General features: G+C 38.3%; 1 protein-coding gene across 4 annotated transcripts in view; it reads left to right on the forward strand.

Moving 5' to 3' along the window:
- Nucleotides 1–19,239, forward strand: part of PLXNB2 (plexin B2) — a 252,716-nt gene extending 233,477 nt beyond the window's left edge. For all 4 annotated transcript variants that reach the window (XM_026867768.1, XM_026867770.1, XM_026867771.1 and 1 more), the window contains 10 exons: nt 777–933; nt 1,951–2,051; nt 2,954–3,038; nt 8,433–8,587; nt 10,228–10,388; nt 10,974–11,121; nt 11,620–11,684; nt 12,413–12,488; nt 14,424–14,498; nt 17,357–19,239. In XM_026867768.1, coding sequence (XP_026723569.1) covers nt 777–933; nt 1,951–2,051; nt 2,954–3,038; nt 8,433–8,587; nt 10,228–10,388; nt 10,974–11,121; nt 11,620–11,684; nt 12,413–12,488; nt 14,424–14,498; nt 17,357–17,461 — 1,128 coding nt within the window. In that variant the 3' untranslated portion in view covers nt 17,462–19,239. The remainder of the gene's footprint in view (nt 1–776; nt 934–1,950; nt 2,052–2,953; nt 3,039–8,432; nt 8,588–10,227; nt 10,389–10,973; nt 11,122–11,619; nt 11,685–12,412; nt 12,489–14,423; nt 14,499–17,356) is intronic.
- The last annotated feature ends 674 nt before the right edge of the window (nt 19,240–19,913 follow it).

Genomic DNA, 19,913 nt, shown 5'->3' on the forward strand with positions numbered 1-19,913 from the left:
GCATAAACTATTTAGGTATATTTCCTGGAGTTTAAATTAGAGTTATTGTGAAAGTGTTAAGTTGTAAATGAAGTCTTCAGACACCAAAGATGATATAAATAGCTTTTATATATACATATATGTATGTGTGTGTATTTATATGTATATATATATCATGAACAGCTGGTCACAGGAGATAAAGTTATGGGAGCTGAACAAGTCACTGCTCATCAGTTGAGACATGTTAAATCACCATATGTACAGACCTGGTCTCCTCAACTTGAGAAGTAGAACCACAACCATGAAAACAGCATAAAGGAATGCAAGAGCACACAATATTCTAGGAGTTCAGCAAAGGGCAGCTCAAATGATTATTGGGAGCTCATTACATTTGGGCACTGCATCACTTGTGCTTTTCTGTATTCCAGGTTATCAGGTTATATGAGAAGCATGTAACTAGTCAGTGGTCTAGCTGCTTTGTTCATGTGTGTTCCCATTTAATAAATTCCCAAGGCTCAATAACAGTAGTATATTAGGCATGAGTAAATCTATTCTGCATCTTTTCTGTTTTGTCATAGTGGGAGGAATTAGCTGGAATTTATGACAGCCGGTTGGCTACATAACAGCAAAGGATCCTTCACATAATCCATATTCCCATTGTAAATATGTGCTGCTGTGCAATAATCATTGAACAGTGAATTTTAGATATTGTTTGCATTTAAATTGCCTAGAAAAAGATACAGAGGGAATTCAGTGCTGATTTGTCTTAATAACCATGTACATTGTGTTTTTTACAGACAGTAAATGTATATGTACAAGATGGAGGAACTGATTCCATACCTGTAAAAGTGCTGAACTGTGATACTATATCACAAGTAAAGGAAAAGATAATAGACCAAGTCTATCGAAATCTGCCATGTTCTCAGTGGCCAAAAGCTGAGAGTGTAGTTCTTGGTAGGTAGCTACTTGTGATACTATATTGAGCAGGTGAAACATGTTATGTGATTTTCAAAAAAAAAAAGTGTATAAAATCAATTTACTGTTGTGGGTTTTTTGTTTTTTTTAAAAAAGTTGAATTCATTCAGCTAGATGCAGGAATACAGCATTTTACAGCAATCCTAATATGCATTGAAAATTAATGATTTCTTACAGAGTTCTTTTTCCTGACTTAAAGTTTTGGTGTACTGTCATTAGTGTGCAAAGAGCCTGTTAATGACTATTAACACAAATGTATTCATGTCTGACAGAGTCAGTATCTCAGGTACTAATTAATGTGATAATGACAGCATGGACAATTAACTGATGGAGAAGTAATGATGCCATTTCAGAAACTGGTACTGAATTTGACTTGCTTTTATGATGGTTATTCAAATGAATTATAAGTTACAGGAGCTGCACTTTTAGGAGATGATGAGACACCCAGCCTCTGAATATCATCTTCCTTGAAGGCTTTCAAAATTGCTGTTCTCTTCTTGAGAAAAATAATTTGACATAGTTTAAAAGGCCTAATAATCTCATAATAAAAGCTCCAATTAATAGTTTTGTTGCATCTTCATTACTGCCTTAATCTGAAAGTAGGGGATGCAGTTCTTGCTCTTCAGAAAATCCTAGTAAATTCCCTGAAAATGCCTTTTCTATTCTGTACAAAGTCCTACTCTATTTTGGATTTATTTCTTATTTGGACTATAATTTCTTAATATATATATTTATAGTATTCTATGCAAAGGAAATTAACTTTCTGTGAATAATAATCAGAAGTCATGTGAATGGTTAGGAACAGTTCATGCAAACTTCTGTAATAAAGACCAAACTATTAAGCATTAAAAAAACACATAATCATGGCATGTGCCAAATTACTTCTTTTAATGTTCCACAGTGTATCATTGGGTGTCTAAACTTAAACATTCTTGGAGTAGTTATTTTTTCACATGATTAAAAGTTGGTTTTTTTCTTGTTTTATTTACCCTTTAGAATGGCGTCCAGGTTCTACTGCACAGATCCTCTCAGACTTGGATTTAACATCCCAAAGAGATGGCAGATGGAAACGTATCAACACACTAATGCATTATAATGTAAGGAGGTTTCAGAGCAGTTGTTCGCATCTGTTAACCATTCTCTAGTAATAAATAAATATCTTTATTTGTTTTTAGAGAAATTTCTGGGCTACATAAAGAATAATAAAAAAAAAAAAAAAACTAGCTCTGGGTCTAGGCAGTAAAAGCTTGGGAGCATGAAAGGCCAGGTCTATACATATTGCCAACACATTTTACCAAAATCACATCACCTAAATGCCAGCACTTTGGTTTCCTCATCATTACAGTGTCCAAATCCAAATTTCCCTTTGGACATTCAAAAGCTTCTTTTGCTAGGTCTCATATTCATCTCTTCTCTACCACTTCCTACCCTTGAGAATTGTCTTTGTCCTTGCTCTGCTGCTAAATAGATTTTTGGGTTGGTCTGGTTTGTTCAGCAGCCCTTTCAGGAGAGCAGACACTGACGGTTTTATACTGTCTGGTTTAGGTTTCATACTGTGCACTCTACCAAGCACTTGCAATCCATTTATCTTCCCTTTGTATTCTATTTATTGCTTTCTAACAACAAATATCCTGAATAGGAAAGATAGAAGTAAGTTAGTTTTCCCTCAGAAAACAGACAGGTCTGATTCTTCATGATAAACCCCATTTTTGTTCAAAGGGCACCCACACCAGATTGAGGAACCACTTAAGTCTTGGAAATGTTTCTAACATTTTCAGTAATCTCAGAGGAGGTGTTAATCTCTTATTAAAGGAGGGGGAGGCAGTTGCCCAAGGAGCCTTTGAGGGACAGTTGCCCAAGGAGCCTTTGAGGGGCAGCATTAATCATAGGTATAGATACCCTGCAAAAGATTACAGAAACCGCAGTTTAGGTTTTAAGAAAGAGGTTCAGTAAGTGCATACTTCTTTCAAGTAACAGTCCTGTGTTTGTATTTTCAAAGGTCCGAGATGGTGCCACACTTATCTTATCGAAAATGGGAATTTCCCAGCAGCCAGAGGATAATCAGCAAGATGTCCCAGGGGAAAGTAAGTATCCTGTGGCTTCCCTGCCTCCCAAAATGATCAGAAGTCAAAACCCACACAAAGAGAGTGACACTGCTGTCTCGATCATGTTTATCAAGCAAGTCTGTGGAGCTAGATATTCCCCACCAGACTACATGGGTCTTGTTTGCTGTGTGCTAGCCACTGTACACTTGCAATGGTTTTCTTTGTTTTGATTATAAAAGCCCTAAATGATGGGGCCTTAATCATAATTGCTGTGAGTCTATGCCCTGGATTAATAGAAAGCACTCTTAGCAAACATTTCCTTGCATATTTTGTTTCTTAGTCCCAGTACCTCTATAATCAAACCTTATGTTTCATCTTTCCTAAGCTTTATCTCTGTTTCTCCTTCTTTCTTCCTTTCCAAATTTATTCCCCTTATTAGACTGAGAATTGAATGATACGTTCTTGATGAACCACAGCAGAGACCAGCTCCCCTCTCTTGTGACATAGTGGATCTGATGCAATTTTTTATTGCATTTCTTACAACTGTGTTACCTTGCAAACTCATCTCTGTACATTCATATTTTGTCTCCCTCTCTTTGAGTGATGTTTCACCAGCTATGCTAGCTTGGTTTTGTCTCAGTTTTACTGGTTGGCTTTGTTCATTCTATACATGTTATCTCTTTAGATGCAACATTTTCCACAATTCCTTTTTTTCTTTTTGAGGTTTGCAATCCACTGTAAATTAGCATCAGGAATTTCCTTGTAGTGTTTCTTCTCACATCTCTAATGCAGCTGTTGCATAATTCTTGTATTGCTGTCTGCTGCAGAATGCTGGACTTCTCAACACAGAAGACAACCTGTTAGCTTGCAACCTATCTTTTAAAGCTTTTACTTCTACATCTTAGTATTCTGTCTAGACCAATCTCCTTTATCTCAAAACCTCTTGAGACACAATACCCATTACAGCCTAAAATGCATTCAGATGTTTATGGAAATATTTACTTGTAAATTTATGTTCTTTGTCACATGTATTTCCTTTACAGTTAAGATGTTCGGTTTCTCTGGGGTTTTTATCATTATATTCAGTTATATTACGTGAGGTTGAAGTTAGATTTATGGAACAATAATTGTTGAGATCATTCTTCCTTCTGTGAACTCATTTGATATGCTTTTCTGTCTAGCACTGATTGCAAAAGCCATTGCTTCACCTAAGAGTTTCATTCCTTCAAACAGATTTACTGATCTTGGATTTAATAGGTTTCAAGGGCAATTATTTCAAACATTGGAAATAATATGCCAGAAGTGTACATTTTTCAAGAAGACGGGTCTCAGCTGATAGCTCTGACGTATATTGCTATTTAACAAAAATGTGCAGACTTCCATTTCATTTGTGTTGAGTGTTGGCCAGGAAATGAGGACAAGCAGAATTACTTGCTGTTTACTTTTTACTCTGTCCTCCTGGATGCTTTCTGTTGAGACTTTTTCCAGCATCCTTGAAGAGTCTTCTAATGGTGATGACTACACTTCTGCTGCTGTCCCCTCACCCCTTTACTGGAAGTACCTGTCATAGTTGGCCAAGTGATCACTACTCTGTCACAGCAGGTGCCAACCCAGCACGTTAACTTAAAAAGCCATCCAGTTTAATATAGAGCACAGTCAAGTGCAGCCAGGTGAGGAGCTGATTCCTAGCCCCTGTTCAGTTTGGTTGCACTGATTGCTGAGATAACTGCTGAGGTGGTAGTTGTCTTCATTCTGAAGAAGTGGAGTGGAACATGAATGGAGCCTGTTGGTGTCCTTAGCCTGCTTTCCTTTCTTAACACAGAGGAGCGTTCAGTCTCCTGTTCGGGGCTCCCAGTCTTCATCCTCCACACCTCTTTATCCTTGTGGCAAGCAGTAGAGGATCAGACTATGTGGTTTTCTTTTCTTGTTGGGTTTTGTTTTTTTTTTTTTCTTTCCTCCTTCTCTACAATTATATCTTTTGCTGTGAATCAGTATGATGAAGCCCATTGAACATATATGATCTGTACTCCAAGATGAATTCCTTAGTTATATGTGTATCATTCTAAATTGTAAAAGACTTCTGGGGACACTGCTGTCACACAAGGGAAAAATCTGCAGAGAGAATTCAGATCCTGAAGTATAGAGTGAAGACAACTTCCACCATGTTTCTTCTCCACACCCAGTCTTGCACCATAGTAGTAGTGTGCAAATTTGGGAAGACAAATGTTTTGTGCCAGGCTAGCCCAGTTTCTTTAGTGCCAAAGGGTCCTCAGAGCTATCTGGTGCAAACTTGTTCTTTTGAAAAGCTATAAAATGTTACAAAGCTAGTGCAAAGGGACAGCCTGCAGTGACAGTGATTTGTGAGACACTGTGTATAAAAGGGAGAGGAGAGGATCAGAGGCTTCCCCTTCCACACATACACGTTTATATGACACAGGGATTTACAGGGTTGGAATAAATAGAAATCCTATCCCAGCTCTATGAATGAGGCTTGTGACAAAGTGGTTTTCCTTTTATTCAGTCTCTCATTAACTTGCACCTTTTGCATTGAGAAGTGTCAGCTGAAGCCATTGACTGTCTGCCAAAGTACTAGGCTTTGCTCAGAACGAAGATGTAAAACCATGTTCAGAGATGTTGCTCTAAAGCCTGGCATTGCTTCCGTGCTGCTTTTGATTCACAGCTTCTAACAGGAAGACACTAGAAGCTGGAGGTTGTGACAAAATAAATGCATCATCTTTTGCTTCTGGAGATAATAAATGCAATTACTAACCTGGATCAAGATGGAGAATGGTTTCGATGATTTCATGCTAGTATTTCTGTACTGAACTACAAGCCAAAACAACACACTCTGTTATTCTGGAGTTTTTCTCTGGGGTTTTGTGTTTTTGTTTTTTTTTTTTTAATTCTGAATAAAACCAGAAGGTTGCAGACCAGAAAAACTGATTAGCAGATCCATGTAGGGCAGCCCTTCCTTCACCTCCATGGCTCAGTGTATTCACAGCACGGGAGGTGACTAGAAGGAAGCTAATTTGCTGCAGGCCACACAAGGGGAAAGGGGCTGCATTGCCTGTGACCATCTCACTTGCCTCCATCACATTTACGTCATGTTTCATACCACTATAATTAGTGCAGTCAATATTTGGCTTTAACCCTCCCCCAGTGTTGTTTTCTATTAGCCAAAGAATGCCTAAGGGCCAAGACAAAATGTTCGGGGGGCAGCGTTTGACCCAGCAGGCACAGTCTTCATCCCGCTTATGACTTGATGCATAATGTGGCTATTGCAATAAAAAAGGAGGGCTTTTCCCCTATCTGTTATTTTCTTCACTTCCTACTTTGCTAAGAAGTAACTACTATTTCACTAGCAGCCACTTAGTAGCCCAGCCAAAACCAGGACACCAATTCCGGTGTTGCTAAACAAACGGGACAAATTAAGGTGCCCATAAGAGCCAGTAATTTGGTTGTTTCTCTTCTCTCCAAAGTTAAACTGGGCCCTATACAATCAGGAGGGCAAAGAGAGGATAAATTCATTTGAGTCAAAGGAGGAAGCAGAAGTGTACCAAGCAACTGATGTAAGGCTGGAAAATAGTCTCTGCTCTAACTGCATGATTTGATCTATTAATTTACAGAAGTAAATAACAGGCATTGCAATAGGAATTCCAGACTTCAGACCTAGCAGAGGTTCTTACTGTAGTGGTGGATGATTGCTGTGAATGGTATCAATTACGAAATCACAGCTACTTCAAAATCAAGTGATAGCTTTTATTTTCTTGCTTCATTCACATGAACTTCCAAGTCAAATTAAGGACTCTCAAAGAACAATGTGATTTAATGTGGGATTTATTTTTTTTCACTATCTGGTTAGAAAGAAATAAAACCCCCAGAAGACTGCATAGCTAATGCTTTTCATAAGGATCTATGAAGTAGATTCAAGCAGAAGTGTTAGCTTGGCCAGATTACACATAAATGTCATTTTCCCCTGTGATGTAAAATATTGAACATACATGCAAGCTGGTAAATTTAATGTAGCTGTTGAGGATCTTAGTTTATAAACTACTATGGCCAAAAATTTGAAAGGACAAAATTCATGCAATTAGATGCCAGTATTTTCCACTGTAACTGGGATTCAGTTACATTAGATATGTATACTGAAGCATAAGACTTAGCAGTAATGCAAAATAATTTGTTCAGTAGGGCTGAATCACAGTTTTTATGGGAATAAAAATAACTTTCACATTTTTAAGACATCAGTGATTTTAAATACACTGATTCAGTAACTTCCACTGGAAAATGCCATTGATTTTAGGGACTATGACAAGTAGATATAAAAATTCAGAAATTAAAGGAAGAACAAGCAAAACCAGGAGATTTGAAACTAAGTTTATGACCCAGTATCTTTTGTCCAGGGATATTAATTGCAAGTTAAAACAAATGCATCATCTCTTTTAGAACTGTTTGTAACAAAAGATTCTCAGGCATAGAGTTTGTCGGAACATTCACTTGATGCTGAAATGCCAGACTCCCTTTATTCCACTGTAAAATCATTGAGCTAAACTCAGGGACCAAGATGCATGACCAAGCCATGGACAGTGTAATGAGGCACTGTAATCAGATGAGCTGTCATTAGCATCCAGGTGCTTACTCATCTTTCGGCTATATAGTAACGGACTTGATGTGAGTCTCTTTCTCTGGTTTAAGCTATGAAAACTGACAATCACATTTTTAAAAAACTTATTATAATGGATTATGAATTTGCTACACTCATTATCTCTGCCCACGGGAGTTCATGTCCTCTCATCAAAGGGATGCATTTTTCCTCCTTTCAGCTACAAAGTCAAGTAGTGCTGGTCAAATGCTGATAAAGACAGGTTTGAATTGAGGTACCATACTTTGAACTCAACAGTTAGGGTAAAAACGTAAATTGTAGTGGTGATACCTAGAAAAAAGGTTGAGATCATAAATTCTTAAATTGCCACTGGCCAGATTCACCAGAGCTGCTACAACAATATCTTGCCTTGTACCTGGAGTAGGCTCCTGCCATTTCTGCAGTGGCTGGTGGGTCAGACCTAGCTGAGTTTCTGTAACTTGATGTCTTTGAGAATTCACAAAGGGGTAGAGTAATTCAGTGTATGGACCTCAAAAAATACAAATACTATTCTTACATGACCAAACAGGAATTTCCTTATTGTGTGATTCCTTCCTCTCCCTTTGCTCTTGACAAAAGCAAGCTTTTTCAGCTTATGTATCATTGAACATTTAGTACTTGAGTTGTATATGTTGGACAGGAACAGAGTAATCTAGATCCTCTTGGCAAGAGGACAGATATATTAAGGATGGGGAACAAAGATCTTAGATACGCTTATGTATATAAATATTTTCGTGTTGCTGTTTTGGGTGTGGATCATTGTGAGTAATTATTGCCATTGCTTTTTCTAGGACATGCACTCCTGGAAGATGAAAATAAGGTCTGGCATCTAGTCCGGCCGGTAGATGAAATAGATGAAGGTAAATCAAAGCGGGGCAGTGTGAAAGAAAAAGAGAGGACCAAAGCTATTACAGAAATCTACCTGACCAGGCTTCTTTCTGTGAAGGTAGGGCTCAGCTGTGCCACGGTTACATCTTACTTCCATAGATTTTGAGACACAAATGAAGAAAATGGTGCGACTATTATTCATGTGTTTGGCTGCAATTTTGAGTATATGTCATGTACATACAAGCTGGTGTTCAAGGTTTTAAAGGATTAATATGCCCTGAGGAACATTACCAGGAAAGAGGTAAAATATAACTCCCGATCAAAGCTGAGAACCATGATTATGTGTTCATTAAATAAGGATTTTTCTTGCAAGACAGATATTATCCTCTCTGCCACCTGTTTAGATAATATTTGGTTGGGTTTTCTTTTGAACCAAATGTTTTATAAACTGCTACAGAGCCTTATATTTCCCTGTTTTTCTGTGTGACCAATGTTGCAGTGTAATCTAGAAAAATGAAAATGTTGTCAAGTAATAATAGTCCTTTTAGAGTATTTTTAGTGCTTATACTGCAGAATGGATCACAAGCAAAATAACTTTGCAAAGCATTCCTCCTTGCAGAAAGAATTTAGAATAATATGTTTAATGACCCTAAAGCAAGACTCCTCAGGAAAATTAGTGTGGTCTGGGGCCAGCTAAGGCCATTTGTCCAAGTGTGAAAGTTGATGTGAATGAAAGTCTGTGCATAGATGATAAACTCAGAACAATGAACCAGCAAGATCCTTATATCCCTTTCTTCTGTTAACAACTCCTTTACAGCTGCTGCTTTTCCATTCCCAATAGCTAGTTTATGGATTATTACCAGTCTGGAGCTTTACTAACTCATCCACAGCTGGTGAGATTATGGCTGGGACCACAGCTGCCCCTACAACCTAAGGACTGTCAGTGTGTCCTTGCTGACAACAGAGTGGCTTAGGGCTCCCTGCCTTCTCAGTCCCTGCCCTGTTCTGAGGCTGGAGTGATGGTGAGAGAGAGGATGCAGCCCTTCAAAGGTGTCCACAGGGTCAACCAACTGAGCAGGGACAAACTGCATGTGGCCTTAGTGGGGTCATCTCTAAAACAAGGGGACAGTCTCTAAGGTTCAGGCAGATTCAGGTATCCAACCAAGCACACAGCTCTCCTGGGACACTTTAATTCTTGGGCTTGGTGGAGCTTATGGAGCTGGGCCAGACTGGGTATCTGATGAGACCCAAGTGCTTGCCCTTAAACAAAAAGTCAAATGCTCACTGGTACTTTTCCCACCTAGTCTCTTTCTAAAAATTGCATGGTGTTCTGGAGTCGGAGAAACTGGAGGTAAGAAGCTTCAAAACCATTAGAAATGGCTAACAATTATTTTATGTGAACAACTCTGAAGTGTAAATGTATTGTATACTTAGCTACCAGTTTCTGCTTCTTCTGTCAAGGAGAAAGCATACCTTTCTGTGCAAACTGTAAAATAGTTGGTGACATGGCAGTCTTTCAGGCTGGAACATAAAATTGTTCTCTAGAAGGTCTTTACTGTGTTGGCAGTTTGCAAAGCCACTGCACTAAGAAGTTACTCTTCTTTTGTCATCCAGTACCCTTAGCACTCAGGATGAAGGCCAGAAGTGATTGCAACTGGATTATGGGCTGTTAGTGTCAATAGAAATAAAAGATTCCAGGATGGTACCAAGTTCAGCCTGTAACACAAATGTAAGAGATTTTTTTAAATTTTCTTTTAGGGGACACTTCAGCAGTTTGTAGATAACTTCTTTCATAGCGTCCTCAACTCAAACCATGTGGTGCCACCAGCTGTGAAATACTTCTTTGACTTTCTTGATGAACAAGCAGAAAAACATGACATCAAAGATGAAGATACCATTCACATCTGGAAAACAAACAGGTACAGTATGAGTAATACTTGTATTGTGGAGAAATTAGAGTATAATTCCCAGGTATGTACTGGAACTCTTATCACAAATTAAAGTAAACTTCATTTATAATTCTCAGAATCATTTTAATTGAGATGTTTATATGATCAAAAGGATTCCCTGTAAGCCTAGAAGCTGCAAAAATTAAACCAGCCTACCTATGGGGATGTCATTGGCAGATCTACCACTTTACTTGTCTTTCTGCAGGGAAGAGGAAAGCAAGAGGCAAATGGGACTAGATTTACCTGTCAAAGTACAAAATCTAATAAAATACTACTCAGGTAGTTTTTCTCACCACACAGACATCTTCTCTTGCTATTTTGAAACACTCGAGATTCTTATCATATGAGTTTTTCTGTGAGAGATGTAAAGTCTTGATTTTCAGGCATGGAAACCAGACAACAGATAGCCTGTATAAATGTTGAAATATAAAATTAAGCTTTGCTATTGTGAGGAGATCAAAATGCATAACCCATACTTAATTTCATGTGATTTTCTTGTTGTAGAATATTTTTTTGTGTAAAAAAGGGTTATTTACCTTTTTCCTTGCTTTGCAGCCTGCCTCTTAGATTCTGGGTAAACATACTGAAAAATCCCCATTTCATCTTTGATGTTCATGTTCATGAAGTAGTGGATGCTTCCTTGTCAGTCATTGCACAGACTTTCATGGATGCTTGCACAAGAACAGAGCACAAATTAAGCAGAGTAAGTGATTTGCATTCTAAATCCTGACTACACTCACGCCTGACAAGACAAAGGACATCCTCATAGACAATACCCATTCTCTGAGGAGATACAGACTTGATAGTTGCTTTTTAGTTTTATAATGAAGTTAATATGTCACCACTTAGAGGTTGGTAAACATGTCAGTGTTACTGTGTAGTCTGCCAAATGACATTTATAATAAGGAGAAAAATAACAACTGTTTTTATGAAAAGCAAGTTTAAGAACTGATTATTTCATATCCACCAATAGTTTAGTATCATCTTGCATTGATATATTTTTAAAACTCAACAGTAATGCCATGGTGAAAGCTTCATCCTTTTAGGACAATTAATCCCACCAATGTTAATAAGCATACAAATGTTAATATCTGTAAAGCTCAAGTGCATGTAAATATAAAAGCTTGATCTTAAGCTCTTGACTTGTTTTCTAGAGATGTTCATAAATCAACCAAGTTTCTCTCTATTACAAATTTTTCAGGATTCTCCGAGTAATAAATTACTTTATGCTAAAGAAATTTCTAACTATAAGAAAATGGTGGAAGAGTAAGTATAGACTCTTTTCATGTTTATTCAGATTTGTTAGAGCTGTAAGCCTGTGTAAGAGGAAAAGCGAATGCTGAAGCAGTCAAAGTCAACTGTCAAATGTTAAAAATTTTACACCTGAATGTTAAAACATTCCCTTGGTGGTGGCGTTGGCAGGGTTGAAATGGAGTGCTGTTATGACCCAGTGCGTGTTTATGTCTGTGCAGACAGATGGATAGATTTATTCAGGAGAAAACATGATGCTGTTTCCTGCAGTGGTTGTTGTTACCCATAAGATCTGTCTAACCAATGCTGCACTTCCATAACTCAGTAGAGATCAAATCCTGAAAACATTTTCAGAAACACATTTCTTCTATTCCCTCTCTGACCCTATTCATTACTAATTTGCAATTTTGTGAATACCATGGAAGATCTGCCACAGGACAAAACTCTTGCTAGCTGATGACTTCAAAAGTTTGAAGACTTGAAATAATCATCAGCTGCAATTATAAATAGATTTCTTTCCTGTGGTATGGCTCTGTACAATCGGGTACAATTTGCCTCTGTTGTGAAGGTCATAATGACTGATGGAAGGCAGGATTACTAAAGGAATCATTGGTCTGTTCTGGTAGAGCATCTCCTGCATTATTAGGAAGCATGTTTAAAATAACTGCAAAATTGAAAGACAGAATTACCAGAATATCACAGTGTATTTCACCTAATTGAAAGTCTGTTTTCATCTGTTGCAGTTACTACAAAGGTATTCGTCAGATGGTGCCAGTTAGTGACCAAGACATGAATACCCATCTAGCAGAGATTTCTAGGGTAAGAATAAGTTCCATTTTTTTGTCCTGAAATGGGATCCAAGTGGAGCACTGTTTGTCTTCTCTTTCCAACTCAACAAGTAGGTTTTTGTATGTGCAAGCATCAAATGAGTTATTTCATAAATCTCTGAAATACTCCTGTTTAGTGTAGTCATGCCTTTTAGGCCTTTGAAATGTTAATTATTGAATGGAACCAAGAATGGTTATCATCACTAATCTATCTGAGTGATGTAGTTGCCTGAGCAAAGAGTTCAGATTTTTTCACATCCATTGTGGAAAAATTATAGCACTCTTGAATAGTGTTTTCTCTCCACAGCATATATAGGATTTTTAGCATTGATCATACTGATAACAAGTAATGACTGAATTCAGAGTGCTACCACAGCAAAAATTAGACTCCAGAAATAAAAAAGAAGGCACATACATTAAGTGTAGCCTCTCTTAGATCTGTCTGTCTGAGTGTAATACTTCTGCTTTACTGCTGCATGTGAGAAGCTTACCGTGTGCTCACTCAGTGGCACTTCTTTCTGCATTATAGATTATTGGAGGTTACCTTTCATGGAGAAGAGCAGAGGAGGGTGGTTGCTAGCTGGAGATTGATGGAGCAAAGACACTGCAATATCTGCTTCAGTCTTGAAAAAGCCTGTCTGCTCTACAGCTCAGCTCAGCTAGAGCAGGCTTATGCCTTCACTTGATTTAATTAGGAGAATCAGGAGATGCCCTCACCAGTCTTAAAAGATGTTTACCCTGAGCAGAGACGCAGTGTACTTACTGGCTGGTTTGCTCATTTGTTTAATTTAGTTGAAGAGTTGTAGCGTAAGGAGGACATTTGGGGAATTTTTTGTGGTTTGTTTATTTCAGTGCCCTTAGGACCTAACATTTTGCAGATCAACATCCTCACGAGAGCATTTCCATTTTCATTCACTACAAAACTCATCTACAGTGACATTTCATTTTCTAGTTCACTTTATTACACAAATTGAGATATATTTAAAATTAAAATATTTGGCGATTAAAAGTAAAATCAATAGAATGTTTTAACATCAGCAGAATATGTTGGTCCTTTCTATTTACACTATAAATTGTGATAAGAATTCATATGGAAGGAGTGATCAGCTCTAGGAGTGACTTTTATACAGCAAGGAAAGATGGATGCTGCTTTATGCCTTGGGTAGTCATTTATGCCAGTAGTAATATTCTGCAATTCTTCATTTTCTTAACTAACTTAAAATTCTAAAGGTGTAACTACAGACTTGAATCTTATACATTTGAATGAAAAACATCTGTTTAGATAGGTAGAGCACATTCACTAGGTAAGTTAAATGTAGTGGAGCGGGGAGGGAGTAAGAGGTAACAAAAAAGTTATTTCCTGCTTCATTTAAAGTCCCTTCTCTTTCTCCCTGCCCTCTCCCCTTTCCACCTTCATAATTCAGATGAATCTTTCCAAACCTGCTCCTGATCTTGATGAGTTACACCTTTGCTGTAGTGAGGTGTGAATAATTTCAAAGAGTTCAAAAGAGCTGGAGAAAGGATTTCAAACAGCCATGACAGTGACAGAACCAATGCTTAATCTCTCAACAATACACAGATTGTACTGCGTAAATGCTTTAGTTATACATACCCATGTTGTTAACAGATGTTTGAGCTGTGGTTTGACGTTCAGAGTTCAAAATATTTTCCACCTCCAGTGTTAGAGTTGTGGGCAGGCTGGAAGAACACCAGCAGGAAAGTCTTGATCTAAAAATCACCAAACAAAGGTTTTCTCACCCCTTCTTTCTGCCCCAACTGTCATTTAACAAAAGTTACAGGATGTTGAGCTTGCATTCAGAAATCCTGTATACTGTATATTGTATTCATCAGTTGTGCAAGTGCATAACTTTCAGCTGTCTGTGATCATATTTTGATAAGTTTTCTGACTGCTTGTGTTGTTTAACAGGCACATACTGATTCCTTAAATACGCTTGTGGCTCTACACCAACTCTACCAGTATACTAACAAATACTACGATGAGGTAAGTTGTGGCTTTCATTTTCATTTTTTAATATCAATGGTAAAAAGTTATGAAGGCTAACCAGCCTAAAGGATCAACTCTGGAATTCTCTGGATAACTAGGTAAAAGCAATGCTGAACAGAAAGCTTTAACTTTGCAGTTATACATCTTGCTTGACAATTACAATGGTCAAGGGTGTGTTCTTATAAATGAAGAATTTCATTACAGGCTATCTGGTTTTGGTAGTGATAGTTTAACAAAATCTGAAAGAGAAATAGATTTTAAAATCATTTGTCTTCAGTTCTACCATCATAATTCCTAAGAATTAGGATGTGAGAATGTCACCAAGTAGTCATCAAGACCTGTATCAGGTTTCAAGCCAGTGGATTTTTTTATTAGGAACAATATATTAAACTTGTGTTGCTTGTAGGAATGGGGCCGTGCCTTTCTTATTAGTAAAGATGCACTTAAAATTTCCATGCATGCTACCATCCCTGTTTTGCCATGCCAAATGAACTGCCTGCCCAAGGTGAGCCAGAGTAACTTGAATATAGCCTGTTTCAAAAGGAGGCTCACATTCAGTCCAAAATGCTTTTTAGGTTTTTTGTGCCTGTAGAAAGGGGGACAAAGAATATCCCAGCGTAGCTGGGCTGTGGCTATGGGTCTCCAAACTTAATCTGAAAACAAAAAGAAAGAAGGAAACTTTTATTCAAAGGTTTCCATGGAAATGAATGCCTCCAGAAAACTCTCAGAATTAAATCAAAGCAAGTAAGAACAGATGCTGAATCAAAAAGGAGTACAGCACATGTGAGCTCTCTCTGGTTTGTCTTGCACCTCAGCACAGTTCGTGTTTTCACTTATATTTAGCACTAAAGGTACTGAGTCTCATCCTCAGCTTCACTGCAGCTGCTTTATACAGGAACAGCCAGCCTGCTGCAGCTTTTAAACAGATGTAAGCAGGGGAAATCAAATCACCCAGAGAAGTCTTGCAACTAGAGTCAGTAGGGGAAGCAGCCAGAGGAATGCAGGCCAGCCCCATGGCGTTGGTTTCCTCACCCCCCATCCCCAGCACGAGCCAAGCTGGCTTTCAGTGCCTTCCCAAACGTATCCATGGCCTGACCTTACAGAAACACTCGGGGTCCCTGGATTACAGGTGAACCGTAAAGCCCTGATTCTTTCACACCCCCATGTCCCTGCTCGCACTCATGGTTTCACGTTTGGTGGCAGGCACAGGTAGAGTCACCAGTCTGTGGGACTTTATCAGTGGCGGAGAGGCAAAGCCCATTGTGTAGCTGCAGCTCTTCCTTTCATGAACATCACTGTGTAACAAGGTGCATCTTGAAAGGGCTGCTAATTCAGAGTTATGGAGATAATCTGTCAAGAACCATTCAGTAAAATTAATCAAGCTTATTTATTTTCCATGAAAATGTTTTCATTTGCATAAATTGGAACATTTTGCAGCTGCCCTTGTCTTTATTACTGACGCAGTGGTTCCCAGCATGCGCTATACCTTCTGCATCTCTGCAGGGCTTGACAGTGACTAAGTGGGTACACTCTTAATTGTCCACATTTATATGAAGGATATATTCACCAGCAGAGATAATCATGAATTATTTAGTCTAGATTTGAGGAGTTACAGCTAGATGTAATTGTATAAATTAAGGGAACAATATCAAATTAAATTAGGTCCAATTTAAATACTGTAATAAGTGTTTATTAACTCTATTTTATAAAAATGTTCTCACACTTTAAAAACAAATCCATTAAAATAAATATTTCTAAACAAAGTTGTTCCAGTTTGAAACTCAAATTCTATACCAGCCCTTCGAAGTGAAATTATTGGCTAGATTGATACTGACTGCATTAATACCCATTGTCAATGATGTGCAGGAAGTAGTAAGAACCACAGGCAGTGACAGGCAAAAACTATTTCTCCAGTTCTTGTACTTCCAAGTTTATATAGTATTTAAACAGCTAAAGGTTTCTGCTGGATTTTATTAATCAAGACAGTTCTAGAAAAGAAACAGTTTTGCTGTGTTACACATTCTTCTAATGGAGAAATCTAATAGATGGTGGAAAAGTTTCCCTAAAGGATGGTGGAAATGAAAACCTTTCAAAACCTTTGAAATTTGATCTTGAGAAGCCCTAAACAACTGCATTTGAAGAAAAGCCTTCTCATAACAGTTGACCTTTTCTAGCTCTTGTTTTCAAATCCCTTGTGTCTTAGAGTCATACCTTCCTGTATGTACAGCAGAGGCTGCATGCGGGATGCTGAGCTTCGCTGTCTTGCTCTTTGCTTCCTGAGCTACATGGTGCTGGGCCAGAGTCTTGGCATTTCTTGGCGAGAGCCAAAGGGGAGCTGTCAGCAGCTCCCTGTTACTGTGGCCAGACTGTTTTCTTCATCATACTGCCTATGAGACCTTGCATTGCCCTACCTTATGCCAGTGTGTGGACCACCCAGGAGCTTCTCAGAACCAAAGCTTATGGGGATGGGGCTTAATTACTGCTGGCAAATAACCCGTAAGCCTTGTAAGGCGCACTGTAAGTAAAAGCATTTTCTTAAACAGCTATAAAGCTGTTTTTCCCCCTGCCTGCTCCATCTTGGAATGTAATATTTCACAAAATAAAGTACTACCTATTAATTTGCTTGGATCCCAGCATAATGGGAAACATTACGGCAACTTAGATAAACAGAGATGATCTTTTTTATTGCCTTTGTGTAAAAATAGAACATGGGCCCTACTAGATGGACTCCATCTTTAGTAGAGAGTGAATGTAAAAAACTTTACAACCAAAGTAGTATCAAACACTTGGTCTGGGAACTATGTCATACATTTCAAGCTAAATGATTCTAAACATTCTGTGTTTATTTCTTCCAGATTATAAATGCACTTGAAGAGGATCCAGCTGCACAAAAAATGCAGCTTGCCTTCCGTTTACAGCAAATAGCAGCTGCGTTAGAGAATAAAGTGACTGACCTTTGACTCAAAAGCCGCAATAAAGAAATCTGATCTGAAGATGTTCAAATTCATTCTTCCTGTTAAGGAAATAGTGTTCTATTTTTTAATGTATAATTACAACTTTAAATGAAATATTTCATGTTTTTTTGATAGCAGAGGTGTAATGTAAAGAATTTTTACTGTAAATTATGCTTCTAATTAAAAGCTGTGTTGTGTGTAAATGAATTTTCTGTGGGAAAGAGAGTCCTTTGGTTGGGGGCAGGGTGGGGGGTGGAAGGAGGAAAACCTATCGTTCATTTCATTTAGTAGAATCTGAGACATCAGCATTTAGGATTCATTATGCAAGTAAATTCAATACTTTCTACGTTAAGCAATATTTTTACCAGGAAAATAATAACACTCAGAGACACATGCAATATCCCCTTTTATTTTGATAACTGGAAATTTACTTCCATAAAGCTCTAAAACTTAGTCTATGCTCATAATGAACATCGTGAACAACGTGTTTGATTTCTCTGCAAGATCTGAAAATGGGATTTACTACCACCACATGGTTCTTAATTTAATTATTTATGTCCATGGTGATGCACAGTATCGCACCCACCACAGTTGGCTGCGATGGAAATAAGAATAATGTCATTGTAGGAGGGTTCTACTGATAAAAGTCTCGTTTGGTTCAGAAATCACTTCAAAGAAGGAATTAGTCCTTAAAACTTTACAACTCTTTGTTATTATTGTGAGTTTTATGATATATGCTAATGTGCCTTACTTGTACTAATTCTGTGAATCTGATGAACGGTTTTGTAAAAAGAAGCAGATCAGAAAAAGAATATTTATGTGCTATTGAATGACTTTTGTGTGAAAAACATGACCAGCAGAATGCTTGTAATTAGCTGCTTGCCGAGAGTGTGCTGTTTAACATGATTTGATTATGTATATCTTATTTTAGAATGGTTCTGATGATTTTTTATTTGAATCTTGGAACTGTCCTAGAAATACCATCACTTGGTTTTACTGTATTTGTGATGTAAAATACTAGTATGATATTGGAAAAATCATATACCCGTGTATTGAAAACCACTCAGTCAGTTTTGAGCCTTGGAATGCTGCATTTGATTGAATACGCACCATAACCCATAGCAAAGAAAATTGAAATAACTTGTCAGAAAGTGTGTGTTTACAATATAGGTAAGCTCCGTACAAATAAAAAGTTAGGTACGTCTTCTTAAATTGCTATATTGCACATCAAAGAACTTTATTCCTCTTTGTCTCGCAAGTTTTTGGCAGTAAAGTAGCATTTTAATGAAGCGCTGCCATCTGTACTCCTTCGTTCATTGTCCTGCCAAGCGCCCGGACTGTGCTGATTCTCAGCAAGCTAACGCAGTGTCTGCCCGCTCTCCCTGCCCAGTAGGTTGTCACACAGTGACTTTTACTATTTGTGATTTCCCCCCACACACCTCCCCATTTTTGAAATTTCCTAGTATTTGTCAGTGGACTTTTCCTTCAGTTTCTAAAAATCAAAAGCCTCACCAGAACTGGTTTCCTGCCCAGTAGGCCAGGCGGGGTTTTTTGGTTTGTTTTGTACTCGATTTCTTGCATTTGTGTATAATCATTCCTGAACCTGCCTGGGCTGTAAGTTACTTTACACTGTTTAGGACTGAGGTACACGACTTCTACATAAAGGTGCTTTGCCAGCTACTCCTTCATCAACGAAGGTATCCTAATTTCACAGCTAATCTGTTTCTTTGTCATTATTTGTAAATCCTGTTAATTGTAAATCAAATACAATGTTGTTTTTTCCACCAAGTGTCACAGGTTCTTTACTGAAATCGGTGGGTGGGTGTTGAAAGGGCTTTGTAATACTTCCTCCAGGGGTAATAGAGCAGCAGCGTCCCTCAGTCTGTGGTTGGTAATGGAGGAGCGCAGCCCATCCTGCAGATGGTATGCCTGACATCATGCCCTTTTTATGGGTATTTGCTCTGAAAAATGAGAGTACTCTTGAGAGGATGTAGTGCAACATCCTGTAGCAAGGTCTCCTTGCCTGATGAAAATCTATCTTGGGACCTGAAAGCCAATTAAAATACAGGCTCAGCAGCATCTCTCCAGAGAGATCAGAAAGCCCTGCTCGAGTAAGTAGGGCTTTCAGAGGGGACATTATGTGTCCCCCACCACCAGTGACTTCATGCAGAGCAGCTGCAGGCCATCATAAGCTGCTGCGGGCTGTGGCAGGATCTTTCTTACCTGTTAGACAAGCATGTGTGTCTGCCAGTATGTACGAGTTTGCAGTGGATCCATTGGTCACTCTCCAGTGCCCTTTTTTTGCATCCTGGGAAATCTGCACTGCAGTGCCATCTGCCAGGGGACATGGAGGCAGATAACTGAGCAGCTGCAGCTATAAAGGAGACTTAATACCAGTTCTTCAGTTTCTCTAAGTCTCCTCTCCTGGAAAGCACAGAGTTGGAATTTGAATTGAAGA

Source organism: Athene cunicularia (genome assembly GCF_003259725.1).
Source record: "Athene cunicularia isolate RWA chromosome 1 unlocalized genomic scaffold, athCun1 chr1_part2, whole genome shotgun sequence".
Taxonomy (NCBI): Eukaryota; Metazoa; Chordata; class Aves; order Strigiformes; family Strigidae; genus Athene; species Athene cunicularia.